The sequence below is a fragment of the Vespula vulgaris genome, chromosome 6 (assembly GCF_905475345.1).
Source record: "Vespula vulgaris chromosome 6, iyVesVulg1.1, whole genome shotgun sequence".
Lineage (NCBI taxonomy): Eukaryota > Metazoa > Arthropoda > Insecta > Hymenoptera > Vespidae > Vespula > Vespula vulgaris.
Window position 1 is genome coordinate 2,766,863 of NC_066591.1, and position 24,556 is coordinate 2,791,418.

Sequence of the window (24,556 nt, forward strand, 5' to 3'; positions counted from 1 at the left end):
GCCGCGCTTTTCGCAACCTTTTCTACTCTAGTTTGGGGTGAATTTTCGAAATGAGATTTTTCGGGGCTTCCTGTATAAATGTATCGCTAGAAACTCGTTCGTATTGTAGAGATACGTTCAAACGGCAAGCTCGTAGCGGCATCTATCAAAGCGTGTTTTGCCTGTTTCGTTGCTACGCATTCGGATTTGGCGAATAGTCCGATTGGAAATTACGATATTGATTCGAATAATCCTCTATAAACCGAATGTGTATATGTACATATATGTCTATGTATGTGCGATGTAAAAATACATTGAATTGTACTATACAATCTATGGAGAGTTCCGATTAAGGCTATTTATTATCTATAATTTTATAATGATTTATGCCAACAATGAATATAGGAGTAATTCTTGATCAATTTTGATGAATAAGGTCTTTAGGAATTAAGGATGACATTTTAAACGAGGAAACAATTTGTTCGAAATTTCGACGAAGCTTTATTTTAAAAACAAATTGGAACAAACAATTATTTTTATCATTTAATATTTGTTAAATAATAAAATATATGTAACACTTTAGTGTAAAATAATAATATCAATAATTAAATAAAAGTAATATATAAGAATCAAATCTTGAGATCGTATTCTACAAGTAACGTCGTCAAAAATACATATGAATGACTTCGACATATAATATAATAAATTAAAAATATAAATTATAATGTAATAAAAGAAAAATACATATGAATAAGTACGCATAAATAACTTTGACAATAATGGAGACAGATATTTCTTACACTTCGACTTTCGAAATATCGAAATTCTCTCTTTCTATCTGGATAAACATAATTAATTGAAACTTTCGCATATTTTTTAATTATTTCAAAATTATATCATGCTCGTGGAATATGATAAACTAATATTTAAATAATATAACATAATAATAATACATTTGTTTAAACATTGCAAAGCTCGAAAAATGCAATAAACGTAAAATAATCTTAATTTAAAATTTCAATAATCTTAAATTCCACTTCTGGCCACGTCTTTGGCAACAAAAACGGATTCTTGAATGACTTTGACGATTTACGAATCAGTCTTCCTTAGTACTCCGACGAGTACATATTGAAACTCTCTCTTTTTCAACTTAATAACTTCAAAATTAATATTTTTGACAATTTTAGATTTATTTAAACAATACGTGAAGTTAAATAAACTAATATTTAAACGATAGTACACTCAGTTAAACCTCTCAATTATACCGCTCGGAACACATGCTGAATATAAAATAATACTAATTTATCGTTTCTTAGACTTAAATTCTGGGATAAGAGTCCTTGTTTACGTATAACGTCAACAAAATAAAACCTTTGATCGACTGTGATATCTACTAAATCAGTCTCGCTTTGTACTCCGACGAGTAAGCATAGAAGCTCTCTCTTCTTAAACGTGACAATTTTAAAATGAATACTTTTGATAATTTTAGATTTATTTAAACAATATAAAAGTACACGGAGTTAAATAAACTAATATTTAAACAATAATACATCCGTTTAAACATTACACTGCTCGGAACACATGATAAATATAAAATAATTCTAATTTATTTTTTCTTTTGCTTATATTTTCAACTGGAAGTTCTTGGTTATATGTAATGTAAACAAAATAAAATCTTTGCCCGACTTTAATAGATATTGGATCAGTCTCGCTTTGTATTCCGACAAGAGAACATCGAAGGTCCTTCCTGCGAATACCAACAAAGATTTAAAGTAAGTATAATTCTATATCATATATTTCTCTAATAATTTATACAGTTGCTTATTATTATAGTGATATTAATAATTTTGGTTTTAATTTTTCTCTTTTAGAAGATCGTTGCAATCGTACGCGAAGCAATGATGCAATCGGATGCTTGTATCACTAAAATAAATTTATCGTGAAGTAGAAGCAGTGTTTGTACGTCCGCGTTTCGCGATTTAAACAAGTGAATTTGCATCAACTGCGTGCAATGCAGTCGTTAGAGTCAGTGTTTGTTCGTAAAGTGTTTTGCATTTTTAACAGTCGTACAGACTGTATATATAAAAGATAGTAGAGTTTCGCGAAGTAAATTCAGTGACCGTCCGTTAATAAATAACTATTGCGTATTAGAGTCAGTGCATCATTGAAGAGAATTTCAATCTACGGCGAAGTCGACTTACTCATTTTCAACCACCTACGAATCATCCACCCTCAATGTCGACCTAAATCGCATACAAGTGTTTTGCAGCCATGGCAGAACTTCTTAAGTAGTAAGTGAATTTTTAAATATCTCCGATCACTCAATCATATCGAAGAAGAAAGGTTCGAATCGGTTGTAATTAATTAGTATAAGAGCATTGTGTAACTACGAGTAACTTTCTTCGGACATTTACAAGTGAATAATTTGTAAAGTTTCTTATTTTCTGATTTATTTATTAGATCAGGATAGAATCTTCTTGTTTCATATATGTTTGTAATTATTTGCGATTTAAATATTTCAATGTATTTTTAATATGCATTTTTAATATTCTTCTCTGAAGAAAATATTAAAAAATCGGTATTAATGAGTTGTAATAAAGAATGAACACGAAGACATTCGCAATGGTTAGTCTCTGGATTACAAGCGAAATGATTTTTTTTTTAATAATTAGAGTTTGTAAGAAAGAGCAGTCAAAGATTTTTCATTATATTTTTAAATAAAAATTAATCAAATGTTTAATTAATTTTATTGAGAAAAGAAAAAATCTCGATAGAGTCATTTTTTCTTAATAAAAAATGTCGAGTAGAGTTATTGGTAAAAACAAAGAGACTTGTAGAATTATAGTCCGTAGATTCTGATTTTCTTTCATATTTTAGAATCAAAGATGGTTCTAATTTTTCATTAATCGATGTTAGATTTTAGTTATTACATTTTTTTAACGATAGGTGATTTAAATTAGCATTAAGTTAAGGCATGAAACTTTATTTTCAGAGGTTTTCCAGAAACTTTATAGAATGGCTTTTAGTCATATTTTAATTTTATCATGTTATTAAACAAAATGTTCTTATAATGATGACTGTAAAGTAGATTTGAAAAACTGAAATGACGTAATATTCTGTCTCCGGTCACACATTATTATTATTTACAAGTTTAGTAGTGTAAGACCTTGGGCGAGCTGTTTTCTTAGAACGTCCTTTGGAAGGACGCTTATCGAGCAGTCTCGAATGAATATTAAAAATATATTTAAAGCTGCTTGAATTTTAGTAGATATCGCTGGTCGGACGTAGGAAAAAATTTTTATTTCATTTTTAATACCAAATCATAAGTATAATAGATTTTTTAATAGCATAATCATATGTCAAAACTTTTATCTTACTTTCAATGAGCATCAGTTTTTCCTCTTTTTCAAATTTAAATTCTTATAATCTGTCAAATCAATATTGATTCAAACTATTACAACTTGATCAAAACTATTGACTTTGGAAATTTCGAGTGACTTGTTTAATCAGATTAAGATTTTAATCGGTTTTAGATCGAGTTGTCCGATATTTTTTATCGTACGCACAACCTAACAGTGCGTTATCTTCCATGTACATAGAAATAGGTACAAAATCAAGGATTTATGTATAACGAGTAAGCAATAACTGTGCTATCTCGCTATGTCCAGCGACTGGCCATTCTCATGGGAATACGTTCACAAAATAACGCTTTCTCCGTCATTCGTATCGTGGGTCACACAAATACTCAAAAACAAATGTATCTCAAAAACATATGTACGTAGCTAGCTATATTTATATATATACCGTGCCATTGTATTTCTTATGATTTATATATTCGCACACCAGAAAGATTTTCACTAATTTTGTCTCTTTTTGAGTTTAAGCACGTGGAAAGAAAAGCAGGAATCTCCACCTTCTTTCTTTCGAGAAAAACTGGAATGTCTTTCGGACGACCTTCCAACGTTGTATGGACCATAACGAGAAGAAGCTGGATGTCGTTAGTACTCGTTACGTTTCCTCTCGTGATGAAGAAAGAAAAAGAGAGAGAGTAAGAAAGAGAGAGAGAGAGAGAGAGAGAGAGAGAGAGAGAGAGAGAGAGAGAGAGAGAGAGAAATAGAAAAGGATAAAACTCGTTCGTTGAACTTGCATTTTCTTTTCAACAAAATTTTACTATAACTATAAGAGTACTCTTCTTACGTTGTTGGATAAAACATTGTTACTATTTCTTACCGGACAATATCCTTTATAACGTTTATTATTTTTCTTGTCAATACAATTAGTGCTAGTACTTTTCATGGTTCGGACTAGTTGAAATCGTTTTTGTTCCATACTGTTTCCCACACTAAAAGTTTATATATAACGGAGAGTTTGCCAATTAGTTGAAACGTTGGAGCAGTAGATATCGTTTGTCGATACAAGATGTCGAAACTATTGTAAACTAGTTGCGCTTTTTTACGGGGATCGAGCGTTACGACTTAGAAGTAATTCCTTACTTCATCCGAAGAAATTGTTGTTTGGTTCATAGTATTTAGAAAACGATGCAAATCTATAACAATTAAAATAAAAAATTAATATCGAAATAAAGTATCGTTGATATGAAATAAAAATATAAAATTGTGATCGTGTAGATATTGAGTTATGAATTTTTTTTTTTTTCATAAATTCCATTAGTTCATTTATAAAAGCGATGTTATAAATTGTTTATCATTATTTGTCATTACTGAAAAAATTTCTATCAGTTTACAATTTGATATATATGTTTAATTCGTCGAAGACATTCTCTCGTGCCCATTTGTACTATAGTTATCATCAAATCGTACATCGGGCGATGCTCGCCAAGTAACGAAAAGGATGGACAGGCACGCGATGAACGTGGAACTTGTTAGATATCTAGTTACTTACAACTACCCTACGATTTTGATCGCGCAGATGTCAGATCGCATTTTTCATCCTTCTACGATGTGGATATAGGTCCCTCGCGACCGAATGCTTCCTTCTTGCTTTACACAGAAACATTTTCGTTCGGCTTTCTCCCTGGCTACGTGCGCTTAATAATATTTCGTGACGTTTCGTGAAGTCACGAATAACGCAGAGCTTACTATAAAATTTCTAATTCTCCATCTGATATCAAAGATTTTATATCGTAACCAAGATCAATTTTATTCAAACTATCGATATACATATATAATTTTATAATCGTAATAATTGCTAAGAAGAATGAAAGAATATATTTTCGTTTTGGAAAAATTATCAAAGACATTGGATAGAGTATAAAGGTGTTAAAGAAAAAAATGAAAAAGAAAAAAAAATTATATTCTTTCTTTTTCATCTTGAAAATATTCTTCATTCGGATTTGTCAAACTTTATCCGACGTAAAATAAAAACGAGCGATTCTCACGCAGAAGATTTAGGTCCGCCGTTAAATCCAAAGGGCTTTAAGCCTTACCACCTGACAGAGTGTTTGAAGCCTAAAGGAGACTAAGAGAAGCTGAAGGAGAAGCACCACTAGGCTGAAATGTTTGTAAGGGGAGGAACTTCACCGACACTTAGGGATGTGGTTTCCTAAAGGTTTACCACAGACCGGACCTGGAATGACAAATCGTTGCTCTAATGATCGTATTAAGCAGATCATAGTAAGATATCGTCTAAGATAGAACGTTCGGACATAAATGTATTAATGCGGCTGACCATTACCCACTTCCTAAGCTAGCTTATCGTAAAACTACTACGTGCTTACCATGAATCTCATTCGTTCATCTATCTTTTGTTGTAAATAGGTAGAAAAAAGATAAAGCAGGTCGGATGTAGAGTACCTAAAAAAGTTCATTCTTGCTAATTATATTGTAAAAATAATCGAGTCCACTTTGCGATTATTTTCTCATTAACGTGTTTTCCTTTTTCTCTTTTCTCTAATTTTTTTCGTCAAAAAAGATAAGTACTATAAAATATTTCATAGACAAGTAAATTTATGACCGTATATAAATATTTTACACGTATGGATAGATTATCTTATATGATTAGTAATTTTAAAAAAGTTGAAAAAAGTATTAAAAGTATGATTACACGATCACATTTATTAACAATGTATAAAATATCGCTTATCTTTCGACGTGATATTAAACAAATTATAATTATCGATCGATTCCCGGTGTAAATTTTTATTTAACGTTTAAAATCAGTAAAAATCGATTATTTTAGTCTCGCCTTTTATCTTTTTTGTTCTGACAAACAGACTATTATCTCGGGAAGGATAATAAGATATCTCAATGAATATATTATACAACCATGAGAGGAAGGAATATAGTGAGAATATATCAAAAGTTGCTAACGTTGCTACGAGAGGAACATTTGAGCCAGCTGAATATCCATCGGTGATTTTCTACAGCACTATCTCGAATAGTATCTCTTGTTCGTAGGTGCGACTGCTCTAGCGCTAGAAGGATAAATAGAGTTGGTGGAGGACCCCAACGAGGATCGATGAAGCAACGTCCAATCTGTCGCTAGCGTTGTACTATACTTACCGTAGACTTATCCTCCTTCTCTATCTTTGTCTCTCTCTCTCTCTCTCTCCTCTCTCCTCTCTCCTCTCTTCCGTACTCTCGGTCGCAGGAAGAGAGCACATTTCGCCAACTCCAATCTCCACATAGTCGGATTCCGAATGTGTGAATCGTAACACGAAGGTAGTTACGAACATTGCGGTGCACGTTTTCAGTCGAGTAACGAGAAATCTACCGAGACATGGGCACTACCAAGAGAGAGAGGGAGAGAGAGAGAGAGGGAGAGAGAGAGAGAGAGAGAGAAGAAAAAATCATTTTGACCGTACTATCTTTTGTATTTTCGAAATTTTATCCACTTCGATTATATTTCTTCATTATTCTCTATTATTTAAAAATCTTCAATTCACAATTCGATAGCACGAAAAATATAATATTGATTTTATCGAAAAATTAACGTTCTTCCAAAGCCGATAATACTTTTATCCAGATCTGTTATTTTTCGATTTTACGGACGGATAATATTGAACGTTGTACAGATATGTAATTTTGGAGGAACAATATAATGTTAAAAATCTGTACAACAAAGGAAAAACTTTGGAAGGTACGCGAGGCACGCTTCGTGCTACGGTCAATTCGATTGATCGATCGAGTGAGTGCTTATCGAGCGTTTAAATTCCATTTCGAGCATGAAACAAACGTTCTACATCAATGCTCTTTTATGCTCGCGCGAACGTCACGATTTTAACAAGGTCCACGGTCCATTCCCGTAGAACTCGTTACACGGGCATAATTGCGACGATTTCGTACGCCCCAGTGATTTACATTTCACTCCAAAAGAGAGAAACGCGTGAGCATGGAAGTACAATAGTATGTGTCTTGTCTATTTTATTCCTGTTCCCCGTATGTTAGACTTAATTGCTTCGCTTCACGTCGTTATACTTGAAACTGCATAATTCAAGAAGAAGAGACTCTTCTGAATATTAAAGTAACGAAATGTTTCATTGTTTCTCCTTTTTTTCTTTTTATTTTTACATTTCTTTCTGTTTTCTTTTTTTTTCTTTTCTTTTATTTTATCTTATTTTATTTTCTACTATTATACTTATAAATCTTTTTTTTTGATCACCTCATCCTTCTACAAATACTTTCGCTAAGAAGTATTTAAAACGAAGAAAAAGAAGTTTTTATATTTAAAAATGGCTCCTCTTTCATATCATGATTTCATAATTTTACTATATAACGTAATTTATACCTGTGATAATCTTTCCTTGTACCTTTCAGAATCCAAGGAAGGTCGCTTGAGAAGATTGAAGCGTCGTTTTTTGTAGAATTTCTTGACTGAAATTAAAACCATCAGAGAAAGAAGGGATGTAATGAAATAAAGGTCTTTTTTTTTCTTGTAAAACGCGTATAGTTTATTTCGTAATATTTTCCTTTGACGAAAGCGCGTAATTCTCGCCTTCATACGTAGGTATTAGTTCGCCGTTTGGCCCGATTTTAAATTATCTCACATTCCCTTCAGTTTTGCAAATATACATGTATACCTATTTCTCGTATCATCGATTCTCGAAGTCTTTGCGAGGAAAAACAGCTTTTGACATTTCCGATACACCGAGGATTCGCCGTAGGATTTTCGAGAAACGAGGAGTCATATGTATATATATATATATATATATATATATATATATATATATACATACATATATACTTACATATGTAAATACATACATACGTACGTACGTACGTACATATGTACGTTGCCTATAAATATCACTTAGAGAAAAAGAGAACGAAGGGGCTTATTCTCGCTCTGTTTCTCACGCGTTGTTCCTCGAAAGTTCGAACACTGAGTTTGAATCGTGTTCTTCGATCTTCGATTTTACACGCTACGTAAGCGAATCGTGCTTACTCGATCGGACGAATAAGGATATTTCTTGGTCAATGATATAGCACGCGTAGTCGTTCTCATAGATTTCCTCTTTGTGAACGGATGATCGGATCTCTCTGTTCATTAAATTTCTTCGATAAATTACGAACCAAACGTGTAAACGTTTCTCAGCCATCGGTCGTATTTCATTTGAACGATAATTAATAATAACAAACTCCAGTTTTGCAACGTTGCATCGATATTTTTGCGCGACTGTACCTTAATAATCTATCTTACTTCGTAAGATAGCAAGTAATTGAACGATTATTGGTTCTTATTCAAGTAATAACGACTATGTTAATTGTATCGAGTTATTTGATCTCAACGCTCGATCTTTTTCCTCGCTGATGAACTAAATGAGCTCTTGGACGATAATGCGATTCTCATTTTCGCATTACGTCGTTTCAGATCTTCTCTCAAAATTCTCAACGTTGTTCCCGAACCAACCTCTCGAAACAATTCCAACCACTCGGCAAATTTTCCCACCGAAGCTCGGATAAATGTAATCCCCGTTGTAACAACGAAGCACGATAATTTAATTTACGACAACTGTAAACGGTAAATAGTTTACTATCGGTATTTCAATTACGACAATAAAAATATCGCTTGTCTTGTCAAATTCGACGGCGTTGCTGTAACTACCCTTAGGAATTACGATAAAAAGACAATAAGTTTCATAAAAATTGACGACAGTTTTTCAAAGAGCGATTGCGTAAATCGAATAAAACGATTATCGATAATCAAGTAGATCTCTATATAAGATAATTTTTGTAGAAACAAATTCTTTCGTTTCTATTTAATTTTCATACTTGAACGCGTGTTAAGAAAAATGAAAAAAAAAGAGAACGATAGCAACGCCGTCGATCGTACATCTCTTTTCAATTTTCACAGGACCCTTCCTAGCTTTTTTCTTTCTCATTCACTCTCACATTATTCGAAACAATAGAAAAGTTCGTGCCACGTATAAGACGATAACGTTTTTCGTCACGTTCGTTTCAAAGTCATCGGTCATCGCACGCTCATCTCTCAGCAGCGAGTACTGAGAACGCCTTTGTGAGGGTCGCAGCGAGCATTGTCGAGTCTTCATCTCAGCACCTGAAGCCATCCTAGAATGGCGAAGAGAAAGAGTAGCAGAGAATTCCAGACGTCCGCTTGAATGTCGCGCGAACCACCATGATGCAACTCGGCTAGGCTTTCTCCTGAAACATCGGGGTATACACTCAAACACTGTAACTTTTATACGAAGGTGAGATTCTCGATGAGAGGAAAGTGCTATAGAAGTGTCTGAGAGGAGATTCTAAAGGTAACCCTTATGTTGTGTCGTTGAATTGAACCTTCTTTTTTCCTCCGTCTCTCTCTCTCTCTCTCTTTCTCTCTTTCTCTTTTCCTTTTTCTTTTGCCATTGAATAGCGTATCTTTCGTGTCTATACGTTACGTTTTACAATATTTTCACGACTTAACATTTTATAGTTCTTTCGTTTATAGTTATTCTCCTTTTGGCAAGGAATAATCGAAACTTCTTTCTATCTTTTATTTTGAAACAATCTTTGTTTGGACGATGATGAACGTTTGAATTCGAATCTAAAAGAAATTTGAAATCTCGTTTTTTATTTTTTTTCTTTCTCTCTTTTTTTTTATCGTATCAATATTATTATCATCGCGTGATCATCGCGTATAAAACACATATAAATAAATTTTCCTCTCGAAATATTTCGAAATTATTTCGAGGGACTACTTGTCTGTCCACTCGTGTAAAATGCAACGAGATTGTGTTCGAAGTGGATAGAATGGAAGAGGGAAAAAGAAGAGCGAAGCTTTATCGAGACAATGTTCCGATCAGCATCGAGGGAAGTATCGATAGTTGAATGCTTTCTCGGTTAACAATGGCGCTTCTAGTTATAGTGGAGCAACATATCGCTTTCTCTGCAACATAAAGGATACGTGGATGAGGCTTGATGGAATTATGGTTGGATTATCTATACATCTATCTCATGGTATGGTGTTCACTTTATTCCACCAGGATTTGTTCCGAAGGATCGATCGAAATTTTTTTTCTTTCTTTCTCTTTCTATCACTCTCTTTCCTTTTCTCTCTCTTCCTCATGTTTTTTTTCTTTTTTCTATGCGTCTCTCTGTGTGTTTTTAGAGACAGATAGAAAGAGAGATGAAGAGAGAGAGAGAGAGAGAGAGAGGAAGAGAGAGGAATATACGAACATTGAGTAGCGGCTTTCAGTGACGAATGCGTCACTTCCGCAAAGCTAGTGCTTCAATTCGAGTAAAGAAATAGAACGAATTGCGTTTTAAAACATTGACGGTCGAAAGCTCGCGAGACTAGAGTAAATGCGTTTGAAAATTCAATGCATGTCGTTGTTAAAATCCATTTATTTTATTTTCGTATACTTTATTTGATTATTATATTTGCTCGTCTATTACACAATGATAAATCTTTGATTGGAAGGTAAACGATGCATGGTATTGGATTACCGAATAAGTAGATCGATGAAAAGCATGATTTCGTGTCGTCTCATCGTAACGATGCAATCAAAAAGATGGACGAATACGATTAAATAGCGTAGAAATTTAAAGAGACTCCTCGAAAATGGCGCGGCAGTAGTTACTCGAAGGACGTTCACGAAATTGAAATTAATCGTGTCAATGCGCTCAAAGTAATCGCGTTTTACGATGAGTGCCGACGAGGACGAGAACCGTCTCTATCGAAACGTTCGTTTTCGAGAGGATGCATTTGAAGAAATTACGAGTTGAGTGGTTGGCTCGAGTTTTTTCTCGAATCAGCGAGAAACGTATTCAAATAGCATCGTCGACTGCCGACAAGAAGTCGTGCGAAGGATAATTACGTTAACGATAATCATCCTGATAATCTTCGAGATAAAAATTCTCATATTTTTTCTCCTTCTTATTGTTTTCCTTCTTTTCTTATTATTGCAAATATAAAAATTGCAGATATTCTCCCGTGAGAGGAAGATTCAACGTTGGTTAAATTTTCATTGAAAAAGTAACCATAAAATGTAAGTAATTGAAAAAATCGTTTCAACGACGAAACGTACTTATCGTATCTTATCAGAAATGAAGAATTCACTCGTTGATCCAAAAGTTACGCTTTTCAATTTTATCCGAATGTCTCTCGAACGATAGGAAGGTATCGGATACAGAAATTTTTTCCCGTGAGAATAAAAATTCGGATCTCTGTGGACTAAAGTGTACATACGTGTGTCAGGTATATGTATAGGTATGTATCTATGTATAGCGATAGGCAGTAGGATCGAGGTCTTTCCCGTTGCTCTTCCTTCGTATGAATATTTGAGTGCTTATCGATCGGGATGAGAGAGACGACATCGTATTTTGGTGGACGGTTATTCACCGTGAGGAGGAAAGGAGTAGCGGTTGAATGAGGATGAGAGTTAGTCGAGGGACGAGGAATAAAATTTTATTCTATTTTATTCTCACCATTCAGGACATGTACATGAATCGTTGCAGGCTGATCAGGCATGGTGGTGAGCATGCACGTGTAGTTACCACTGTCCGCTGGTCCGACTCTCGCTATGCTGAGAGTAGAGTTGGCCCCTTCCTCCATTAGGTCCGTTTTCACGCTAAAACAAATGTGACTCGTTGAAATTTTCATTTCGATGTATGTATATACATATATAAATATACATATATGTATATACATATACGAAACTTCCTCTTTGTACGTACGAGTTTTCCCGAATGAAATCGGAATAATATATGTGCGATAAAGTGTCCCTTCATGTACGATCGTAGGACAAAATATTGCTTTGAAAATGCGTTCGTTCTTTGTAATATCTCTTCTTGCTTTTTATTATCTTTCCTTGCTTTTTTTATTTTTCTTTTTTTCCTTTTTATTCAACGGTCCTAATAATGTACAAGCGTAATTTAAAAGGGATATGCTGTAATTAAATAACATTGTAATAAACGTAAACTTGTATCTGTCTGTCCCAGTTAAAATTACGCACCGGTACTTCCCCTGTAACGTATACTTGATTTAATGCATTATTAATTAATTTACGGAATTTAAAAAGAACCGGGAGATTATGCGCAGTTGACAAAGCGTTATAAATTTACACAAGGGTGGACTGTTTAGCAATTAAAATATCGTTGAATTTTTTAAAACGATAAGACAAACATTTTATTGCTGACGTTTATGAGAATTAAAATATCATGAATTTCTGCTTTATATAAACGCAAGTTTTACTGCCTTGCATATAAGTTCTTTTTAAGGTATGTTCGCCGATTCGATCAGACGTAAGACGCTTTTAAAGTCGTTCGTTTTGTTATTGTCCTTCTTTGCTTTGTTCCTTTAGTGGAATGGGAAACATTTCAGACGAGAAGAGTTTCTCGAATTTCTCATTACTACCAACGAGCATGCAATCCAACGTTCTCCATTATACTATATTCTCTTTCCCTTTTTCTCTTCAAACTATAATTACAAAACCTCGTCCAATTTTATATTTTAATTTGATCTTAAAGACTCATTAAATCTCGAAGAAAAGTAGTTGCACAACTATTTTTTTATTGAACGTATAACGTAGAAAAAAGTTCGATATGTTAGAATATCATGAAATTGATGATTATCCAGTATCTTCGTACATGTATCTATTCAAAGGACGAGCTGATAAAAGTGGATAAACTAAAATTAATCATCACTTGTGAAAATTTATTACCAAATTTTTAAATAAAGTCTACCTTTTATAATTATCCGAAAAAATCTACTAATCATTCTTTCCTACTAATTATTTAAATTTCAACGTAAATAAAAATATTCCCTATCTCTCTCTCTCTCTCTCTCTCTCTATCTCTCTGTCTCACGTTATGCTGTTTATCCAGTATGAACATAAACACGAAATATGCGATAGCTGCGTCGAGACACATTAATGCGAAAGGATTCGCGGCCCAATTTTTCCTTTTTCCTTTCTTTCTTTTTCCTTCGCTCGTCGGCGGATCGATGCAGCTCAGCGCAAAATTAAAAAAGAAAAAAAAGAAAAAAAAGAAAAAGAAAAAATGACGAACGTAGGTGGGTGTATCTCGGTTTCTCAAGCGGGCAAGCGACACTGGCATTAAGTAGGTCTCCTTCTTCTCGTTAGAAAGCGTCTCTACTTCTGCTTTTCGAGGAGAAGAATAGCGCCGACGACCTCTTCCTCGAAGTACGTTAATTGCTGGTTTCAATTTAACAACCGCGGTTCTCGGAGGAATGGTGGTAGGAGGTTAGAAAGGAGGGGGAGGGGGAAGGAAAGGAGAAGTTGAAGGTTGGCCTCAAGGGACTGCCCGTCTTCCGTTCGTGCACGCTTTCTTGGAAACTCGGAAAGGCGAATGAAAAGATGGCTGAACTTCTATTCTATTTTGATCGTATTTCTTTGGTGAAAAATATTTTACTGGTACGGTCTTTATGATTTTTCCTTTGCAAAAGGAAGAAGAGAAAGAAGATGTGAACGACGATAGCAGTAAAGTCACGACAAAGACGATTGTTCTATACGGTTAATCCCATTTTTTGTATTACTTATAAAAAGATTCCATTAGAATGAAAATTATTCACAAGGATGAGATAGAGAAGGAAATGGAAAAAAAAGGAAAAAGAGTAAAGAAAAAGAAAGTAAAACTCTTATTTCTTACAGATTCGGGTACGACGTAAGCTCTTAATCGCAGTCACCACGATTCTCGACATGATTCACGTTTATCCGTTTAACTGAACACACGCGAATGTTGGAGAACGATTCTCTCGTAGTAAGAAAAAGTAGGATAAAGGGGTTACCTCGTACTAACTCTTGAAAGAGAGAAAAAGAGATACAGAAAGTACGGAGAACAAGAGAGAGAGAGAGAGAGAGAGGGAATGAGTTTAATTGAAAAAATTCCTGCGCTGCAATTCGTCCGCTCGTTATCTCGCAACGATAAAAAGTCCCCAAGAAAATTGTTTGCTGATCCAGAAGGGGCTCGACGATAGACATAGGTACACCAACACGTCCCATACGCTAATACAACGACGTATATATTTGATTTCGCAGCCGAGCGTAGAGCTAATTGCGTCGCGAACCGAGTGAGAACATCTATTTCATGTATATAACGAGATTACTCTTCTCGAAGTGAAAATACTTCCTCTTTGCGTGCAGTTTAAACGTGATGAAAAATGGTACTCATTTAAGGAACGTAGCGTTTGAATTGAAGACATCTTCGAACGATCAATTTTACCTTTTTGAACTTTCCCGTTGGAATTGTAATGAAATATTAAGGAGTAAGGTTTATATTTATTATTATAATTGTAGAATCTTTCGTTGTACCTATTTAATAATAATAATTTCATGTAAGTAAAATGGAGATTGTTTAGAAATAATTTTGATGTCTAGTGTGTTCAGCGTTAATGATCGAAATACTTTAATTTTATTATATTTGATAAAAAAGCTTTTCTTTCAAAGCTTTCCTGCTCGGTCAAGGTTCGATGATCATAAGAATTTCATCCGTTTTCTTTTTTCCGTACAAATCCATCCTCTTGCCGTCACGGTTAATAACCGCGAAGTGAGTCGCAAGCTTTTATCTTGATCGATCGTTGCTAATAATAGGGGCGTGTAATCGTTGATATTGGAAAAAAATGTGAAACTTTTTTCCTCTTATATCCGTGTTCGAACCATCGTATCGTACATGACACGTTGATGAATTAGGATCGATTTAGGACTTTTATACGATTTGATTAGGTACTGGTTATTACCGTTTCTGTGATTACAGTTAGTACAGTTAATAGAAAGAGATAAAAAGATCAAATTGTGATAGAAGAAGTTTATAGGCAGTAAATATACATTTTAGTCACGCCGATAAACATCATTATAAAATGTATTCTTTCCTAACTAATTTCCTAATGTGCTTGAAAATCCATTATCCGAACAACAATCTGAATGAAATTTCGATTATATGATCATTAATTAAATGAATTCTCGAACGTACGATTAAATACAGTTTGATTATCTCTACACGCGCTTGCTAATCGATAGATTATGTTGGTTTATTCGGTTAGTTCTCGTGAACTTTTTATTCCACCATTTCTTTTTTCTTCTTTTTTCTTTTTTTTTCTTCTTCTTCACGACGATACACTCCAGAGCTGATTGTAATCATTCTTAGCAATTTGCCTCTTCGAGAGGAAAAAACTAAATTGATCTCTTCCTTTTTTCCAGCTCCCTTTCTCGAACAGTAATGACGAAGTAATTCAGTTCAAATTTCAGTCTTTGCGTTCGTATGCAAATTTCTTTTCGATGCCAAATTTCCGATGGATTTAATATCCGCGCGATTTGACGATCGTCGAATCTCTTTCCGTTCTCTTTCATTTTATCATCGTGCCCTATTTCCTATCTCCATAGACGGAACCATATATCACGCATCGATTAATCTCTATCGGTCGACATACATAGATATTTCCTTCTCTTCTTTTTCTCTCTTTCCTTTTTTCTAATTTTTATATACGAAACGAAGCTTTCCTGACTTTAACCACCAAACGAAATTACCAAATTTACTAGCTTTATCGCCGATCGTTAAACCGTTGATGACGATGCGTCTCTACCGTCACTTTTATCACTTTTATCATCGCTTTTCTCATTACTCTACTCCATAATGTCATGGAAATGCCGGAGGTCGGCGTACTAAACAGCTTCGAGTGCTCGTTAAATCAGCACTTGTCGGCTCTAATTTCTTACCCGACGAAGGTAATAGTGTCTCCGTCTTTTTCTTTCTATATAATAGTGTCCTCCTCTCTTTCTCTCTCTCTTTCTCTCTCTCTCTCTCTCTCTCTCTTTCTTTCTTTCCCATTCTTGTTATCTTCTTTATCGGAAGGAGCTTACGGGGAAAATATTAAGCGACGTTAGTCGCTTGTTTATGCGACCACGTGTACCACGTGGTAATTTTACGATGACGAAAAAAGAAGACGAATAGATATTGCAGTAACAAGAGATCGAGCGAGAAAGAGAATGATGGAGAGAAGGTAGTAACTTATTTTCCTTCTTCTCCCTTCATGCTCTATCTCTTCAGGTAAGAGGAGACTTTCCGTGTATACACCTTGATATGTACAAAGAGCACAGGAAACTAATTCCATTTACCGCTAGCAATGTCTACGATGGTGGCATCGAGTTTACTCTTCGTAATGGTCTACGAACCGATGCTCAACATTTTCAATCCAAGAAGATCTTACATTCTGTCTCTATCTTTTTCCGTCTCGTTTCTTAAGTCTTCGTATTTTCAACTTTATTTTCGATTCATCGTTAGAAACAATTTCACGATTATCTTTTTTTCGTTCTCTTCTTCTCTCTCTCTTTTTTTTGTCTCTTTCTCTTTCTCTCCCTCTGGCAGTTCTATCTATTTTCAAGTACGCCAAGGTTTACTTAGCATGGATCAACGTACCATGGGAAAACGTGAGGTGTCGCTTTGCGAAAGGCACATCACGAATAGTTGAAGTTGGATTATAACTTTCCTTGTAAAGACGATAACTCGATCTCCCTTTACATTCTAGTGGTATACCAAAGTTACCCTTTTGCAGTAACCGTTCGTAGTTATATATTCGCTATATTCGATTCTTTTCGTAAAATGTGGGTTCGTTACATTAATGATGTATAAATTAAGTGTAACTTATAAAACAAAAGCACCATTACAGATTTATTTAATAGCACTGGAGAATACTGAATTAATTATATAGCCACATACAAAATGGAGTTGAATATAATATAAAGGCAATAACAAATTCAAAGCGACTATCCATGTTTCATTAAATAATTTTCCAAACTACAAATACATTGCAAATAATAGTTCATTCGCAGGATGGAAGGACATATTTTGGCTTTCATTATTTTCCCGCAAGCGTTCGCTCGAGTATTTGTATAATTTTAACTCTGGTATAAAACGAGTATAATGTATGTCGGTAATTAAAGGACCAATTTTGTAACTCGAACAGAAACATTCGAACTCGCTCCTAACTAATAGAAAGAAAAACATGGCGACATATACGTTCATACTAGAAGTTATATTGTATGTATCTCGTCGCGTAGCAATTGTGGTGAGTATACAAGCGGTTACAAAATTAACGTTGCACCATTTAAATGGAGTTTCGAAAGGTGACAACGATGGAAAGTTTAAATTGCTTTAGTTTTAGTGTTTCAAGCTTATTTTGTTCGCGGATAAGTCCTGCCTAGAGAATTCAGTTTCTTACGCGTTTTCTTCATCGTATCGCCTTCGATTTCGACGAAAATCATCGTCGTTGTTCATGGATTCTTAACCCAGAGGTATTGCCAGAAATTTTCTTATTTTACGAGCTTGAATGTTCTCGACCATTGCTTCGAGCGAGTTTGAACTTTATTCACAGAACTAAGAGTAGGAGTTACGGATGCTGAGAGCTCGGCATTTATACCGAGACCAACTGGAATAATGAATTCTTACGCCTTGCTATTACTTGGTTAAAACTCGACCTTATCGAATCGAGTTATGAAAGCGTAGCAACGTATTAAAAATGTCTTTATGAAATAGAGAGACAGAGAGACAGAGAGAGAGAGAGAGAGAGAGAGAGAGAGAAGTGCCAGGACTTTTGATCGTCTAATCCCATTTTCCTTTTATTTTCGAATAGTAAAATTGTCCTACTCTTTCTGGAGCACTTCTAATTGAGAAAATTGCTATCCAGACGTTTCGCGAGTCATCTACCTTTCTTCATTCTTTCCCAAAGAAATCTCATTAAAATGTTGGTCGAATGATAATGTTCCCTTTAATTGTTAAAATGTTCTTTAATATTTACATCGACTGAGGCTCCGAGTTGGAAGTAAAGAGAAGACTCGAAGAAGAAAAAGAAACGACGCGCGTATTGTCGAGAATAAAGAATAATTATCTCAAAAGCTGAGTGCATCGTATATAGTTGTTGGATAGCGAACAATGACGTTTCGATGGAATACTCGTAATATTCGATAATTAATGGAATTACTTTAGCCAATTAATGAATTGGATAAGTCATTTCTTAAGAGACTCGTTGTTTCTTATATTTTTTATATAATCTTTTAGTTGGAAAAAAACCTTACCTTTTTACCAGCAAGATTTTTGCAAAGTCTCTATATTATAATTCTTTTCAACTCCCCTTTTTCCTTGGAAGCAATTCCTCATTAAGTATAAACAATTCGCAAATTAACATAAGAGCTAATTAAAAATAATGTTAAAATCGATCGAAAGAATTATTCGCAAAGCGTTCGGATTAGAACTGATATATTATTTTGAATGTTTGACCAACCTGATACCACCTCTCGTTGTGTCGTAGTTCAGAGTTCGATTACCATGGAGCCATTGGACGACACTGTACTGGACCTGCATCGCTATGTGACGCACGACGCATAGCAGTTCGATGGTGCTATCCGCCTCGTAGTATTTGTCCCTTAGCGGTTGACCCGCGGCGTCCACTATTTGGACGGATGGCGCTGAAATGGGATGAAACGAATTCAAGATGCGATTACCTAAACGTTGTCAAGATCTTTCGAATGGAAACAAAGAGCATTGTCATTTATTTATATTGTTTATTTGAGGTATCAATATTTATCTCTAATAAATATCTACGATATAAATACATTGGATATGATAAATAATAAATGAAGTTGCATCGAGCTTCGATTCGTGCCTCAAAATCTCTTCTACCATCGAACGTTTTCATAAGAATTTATTAATAAACGATCACATTATGGAAATACATTTTCGCACTTTTGCGATTAAAACTCAAACTTGTATTATCGTAGTATCGTTAAGCCGTAGATTATAAATTATCGTTGAAAATAAATCTCGACGTTTCATTTAGCGAAATAATTTTCAAATTTTCTCTCTCTCTCTCTCTCTTTTTTGACCCAAATACTCAGAGCACTATCGGATTACGGCTGACTTGAGCCACGAGTATTTTATTTTATAGGGCCAATAAATAATGACAAAACGCTCTTGTCCACGCGCTTGTATGCATATATAACTAACAGTGCTGCGGGCTCCGTTAGTTATATATGCATACAACGCTTCAAAACGATTCCACCCTATCCTTGTTTTCTGGATCTCTTCCAGGTACGAGATCGAAAGAGTCAGGGTTTACGAATGTATGCATGAAAGAGAAAGAGAGAAAGAGAGATATTCAAGTTGGGCCGTATGCATAGATGTATGCGTCTATATGTTTGTGGCCACAGGAAAAGAATCATGAAGAAGGAAAATGCTTTGAGTATAGATCTCGTCTGCTCTCGAGTGATATTTTCGAGCTCATGAATAGGTGAAAAATGTTTTGCTCCTGCCAAACTTCTGCTCTCGATCGTTTTCCTTCTCGTTGATGCCATAGCGTTTAGGATGTTTGCCGTGCCACGAATTGTATAAACCGCGTCGAAAACTTTTTTCTTTCCCACCTCTTACCACTTTACTTTCTCTGTTATTATTCGTCAAAAATATCAGAGACGCGACGGCTCCGTGCAGATCGATTTATTGGCTAAAAATTTAGACGAGAAGTGATCTTTTGTTGAAATAGACGTAATAAATCGTTCGATTATTCACCCGTATAACGTACAAGATTCTGTTTCATTCGGACGTTATTATATAAAAGATATATTCGTAAAAACTACGTGTGAAGAGTTTCATTCGATCAAACTGTGTTGATCGAAGGAATTTGCAAAGAAATTTCGCAAGAAGAAAATCAAGATTCGTTCAAGTAGAGAATCTTTGATATTTTTTATTTCATATACATGCTCTTTTAATAGTAAAAAAAATTTCCTAAGCTGTAATTGTCGAAAGGTAAAAGAAGTTCGTTGAAAGATTGATGTATAGATAAATTTAGCAATTCGGATGCTACCTCTTTTTCGTTGGATATCTTCCTGTCTAGGATTATACACTGATCCCTTACTCCTCGTTCGTTCGCCAGCTCGTTCAACAAGGGAACACGACCCCTCTACTTCTTGGTATGTATAAGTGACAACGGATGCTGTAGTTTCGAGAAGATTATCTGACCGGGATCCTTTCTCAAATCCTTCGGCTAAACATGTCTGAACGAATTCGTGGATATAACGAAAACGCTCATCGATTTCGTATTACACCTGAACGAAATATTTGATCTGATAAGTTATATCATTTTTCTTGACATATAAGTACAGTATAACAGTCAATTTCTTCTTTTTTTTTTCTCTTCTCCTGTAAGAAGGAAGATGTTCGTCCAGTCAATGTACTTCCATTGAATAATAGAAATAGATGTTACGAAGAGTTTTCAAGCACATAATTTTTTCATTACGCAAATACTGTAGAAAGTTAATAATATAAATTTTCTCGTTGGAACGAACTCGTGGCATATTCCCGTGAGATAAGCAGGGAAATGGATTTTTCAAAGTATATCGTCTAGTTGAATGAGAGAGAGAGAGAGAGAGAAAGGGAGAAAGAAAGTTACGAAAGAATCTTCTGAAACTTCATGAAGAAGGTGTCATAATCCCTTTTCTAAAAAAACAAAACGTTTAAGCTCTCGACCTGTTATGAAAGTTTCTTTTTCTTGGCACCGACTACGTAGTAGGAAATTAACTTTGTCGATCGGGCGGACAAGAAGGAAAAGATATACGACTATCATAAAAAACATATTTACCGTTGTTTCATCAATTTTTCCAAGGTTATATGAATATTTGAACGTGAACAAACAGAGAAGAGATATTTCTTTTGTAATTAGTCTAATTCGCTGACTTGAAAAATTAACGCGTCGAGGTGGAGTAAAAATAGATAGAATAGATAGAATTTCTTTCTATGAGAGACATAGAAACAGGCGATCGAGAAGTTTCTTCGAGAAGAGAACCTATAGAAGTTTCAGCGTGAACTTTTCCGCAAACCTCTTTCGAATTTATACATTATCGTGTGAAATACGTTCGTAAGTAAAAATTATGATCTCTCGATTTGCTCATTAGCGATACTCTGAAATACTATGGTTAAAGTTTTTCAATCAAAACTTTTATCTCAAAAATCGTAAAGGCTCAGCCCATTAAATTTACTGGCGTTGACATTTGTTTCTTTACTTTCAGAAGATGGAAGCAAAAGAAATGTGACACTTCCGAACATTATTTTAAACGTTTCGCTTAATCCTTTTTACATCGGGAAATAGAAGAAAAAGATGATCGTAAGCAAAGAAGAAAAAAGAAAAGAAAGAATTCCCAAGCTAGTTCCGCAGTTTGACGCTTACAGAATGTCTCGGAATTAATTTACGAGCGTGACGTTGTTACAGGAGTTTGTTCGATGGTTTGTCGGTAGCGCGACAAGTATTTGTTACTTCCCGATAGGTCCGTTGGAAACTGGAGCAAACTGAAATTCCTGAGTGGATATCGACGGCCGGTGGTCGAAACATTAACGCGCACAACTAGTTTTGACGAATTGGAGAAATGAATAATCCTGTTAAATCGTTCCTAATCACTTCCAACTTCGATGCTAAGCGTTCGCCGAGGTACTATTCCAAAGTTAAGAGATCTTTTCGAAAAGACATTATGGCTGATTGTTACCATGAAAATTAAACGATCCTGTTAATTTTCCTTCGAAATCGCACAAGTCAGACGATATTTCACCTTTGAAATTGCTTCTCTCGAATAAAAAATATCTCTCGCCATTTTCTAGACGATGCCAGTTAACTTTGCTTAACAAGCGTTCTTAACAAGTCACGTTCTACCTTCTGAAAACTTTGAAGATCGCATTGAAATTTTCATTGGCACCGCAGCTGTCCACTTTTTCGGTTACGTTTAAGGACCATTCTTGGCTATCTACTTTCTTACGGATCCTCGGAATTGTACAGTACGGCTTGACAGAAGACATTAATCCTATCCACTTCTCTTTCGTGGATCGACAAAACCAACTTCTTCCGTTTTCGTTCGCGCAGTCTCATCGAATAGTCGGCTCACCAGTACTCCCCGTCCATTTCAACTACGCCACTTCGCCTTCAATTATCCTTCTAACCGGTCTTCCTACCACGAGGGCTTTGCGAACGAAGCCAATTTGTTCGATCGCTCGCGGAATACCGGAGCTCTCTTCCATTCTCCTTCATTCCACTATTCTTTTCTCTTCCTCTACGTTTTACTCTCCTACTAATCTAATGGATACGAATATCAGCGAAGGATTTCTTTTATTTGGATTATCTATATCTTAGGAATTTATGGATCCACTACTCCTTATGAAATTCTCCAACATTTGTATCTGAAATTAGATTAGCTATTTTCGTGTATGTATATATATATATTATTCCAAACTTTCTATGGAACTTTCGACATTTTTATTATTAATTACGAAGAGCAATGAGATCATCGATCGAATGTAATTACAATGGAAGTATACAAAAATTGTTATTAACAATAACGTAACATAATTTAATTAATTTTGAAATATAAACATAAGAAATAAAAACGAAGAATTTATTTTTTATTGAAGTTTACATTAAGCGCACGTTCCTACCATAATCGGGAAATCCTTTGTATCGAATAATCTCATTACGTTTGATCTAGAAAGTCTCTTATTCGAAATTCCTCTTAAAATGAACGATTCTAGCGAAAAATTGTTACGCATTAAGGATCATACCGTTTTCGTACGAAAATTGTTCTGAACGACTTGAACGGCTTTCTAAACCGTAGTAGCACTGTACAGTAATGAGCATGGTAATCGGCGTATAAAAGAAAGAAGCTCCAACGAAATGTCCCACAGAGCTTATTCGCGAGAGAAACATTGTTATCGTTGAAAAACGATAAAAATACACGAAAAGAGAACTGCTCGAGAAGAAAATAGAATGAATACAATTTCTATCTGGTAGAAAATGAAATAGGGTATGGAATGGAATTGTAAGTTTATCAAAGGGGGTTCAAGTACTATGAAACTTTCGCTGATTATATACATACGTATGTGCATACGGATATCGTCGACACAAAGGAAAATGTAAAAACAATAAACACGTTCAAAGTTACCTTTAATTACATTTAACTGAAACCCGATATATGATACACTCAGCGTTTCGAATCATCATCAAAGAACTCGTTTGCGTTATATTCACTCGAGTAATTGCAAATAAAATATTCTACGTACGTATATATGTAGGTAAGCGTTATCTAGGCACATATTATTCTCTAGGAACATGGCTATCATTTCGAAGGATGTTACGAAAGACTTACCGTTGATGTGTAAATTTATGCGAATAAACTTGGGCGGATGAGTGCTGATCTGACATTCGTACTGACCCTCATCACTGCTATTGACGCGTTTGATTTCTAAACGCCAATTGTCTGGATACTGAAACACGATGGTGTATCTTGGGTCACCGGTGTACGTGAGATGGCCGACAGTCAACAAATTCATTTTTTCACTGTTTTCCTGTCTCCTTACCCAAGATACCTATGAACAAGATAAAAGTTTTATTTTATATACTTATTATATGAAAACATCGATATTTTGAATATTCTAGAATTCTTTTTAAAATTGATAAAGGACAAAAGTGGAATTCTACAATACATAAAATATCAAGGCTGTAACCAAGCAAATAGATAGTAGGTGAAAATATCAACAGGTGCGTAAAGCGTCGTTGATGTTCTTCGAACGATTGGAATCGATATTTTTGAGAACTTCTAGCATATGTGCATACGTGCATTCGTATATAATATACATACACACACACACACACACACACACACACACACACACATATATATATTATCTCTGTCTCTTCCTTCTTCTCTCAATAAAAAATATGATATGTCACTATGAAAATATATAGCCGTAGTATTCTTTTTAAGTACGATCTGTAACATTCGATTGGAAAAAGTATAATTTCGAGCGTGCTTGAAACTTTAGTTGGATGCTGCAGGGAGAATAGAGAACAAGCCGATTGGAAGGTGTCGCGTTAGAGAGAGATGGAAAATGAAAGAGATAGAGATAGAGAGAGAAAGAGAAATAGAGAGATAGATAGATAGAGAGAGAGAGAGAGAGAGAGAGAGAGAGAGAGAGGCAGAGAACGTTGGGCGAAAGCGTAGGACGGAGTATGCAGTTTATCCGCGTAATTGGAATTGGATAGTGTGTTTCCGAGTAACTCCATTAAATGCACGCGATATCGTACATCTTCTACATGGATATCTACGAGGTATACAGGTATTATCTCCCCAACCGAGATT

At 34.9% G+C, this 24,556-nt stretch overlaps 1 protein-coding gene and 1 long non-coding RNA gene across 6 annotated transcripts in view; one reads left to right on the top strand and one right to left on the bottom strand.

Annotated features, from left to right (window-relative positions):
• The first annotated feature begins 1,895 nt into the window (after positions 1-1,895).
• LOC127064910 (uncharacterized) lies at positions 1,896-8,176 on the top strand. 2 transcript variants are annotated; one of them, XR_007781869.1, is made up of 3 exons: positions 1,896-2,270; positions 3,858-4,027; positions 7,755-8,176. It is a non-coding gene; the product is annotated as an uncharacterized LOC127064910 (long non-coding RNA). The 2 variants fall into 2 exon arrangements; XR_007781868.1 differs by having other exon boundaries at positions 3,858-3,976.
• The window catches only part of LOC127064909 (zwei Ig domain protein zig-8-like), a 141,557-nt gene continuing 124,861 nt past the window's right edge, over positions 7,861-24,556 (bottom strand). For 3 of the 4 annotated variants that reach the window (XM_050996569.1, XM_050996567.1, XM_050996568.1), the window contains 4 exons: positions 23,564-23,783; positions 18,670-18,853; positions 11,865-12,007; positions 7,861-9,599 (listed from right to left, as the gene is read on the bottom strand). In XM_050996569.1, the coding sequence (XP_050852526.1) occupies positions 9,484-9,599; positions 11,865-12,007; positions 18,670-18,853; positions 23,564-23,783 (663 nt within the window). In that variant the 3' untranslated portion in view covers positions 7,861-9,483. The remainder of the gene's footprint in view (positions 9,600-11,864; positions 12,008-18,669; positions 18,854-23,563; positions 23,784-24,556) is intronic. The other variant, XM_050996570.1, reaches the window with a different exon arrangement.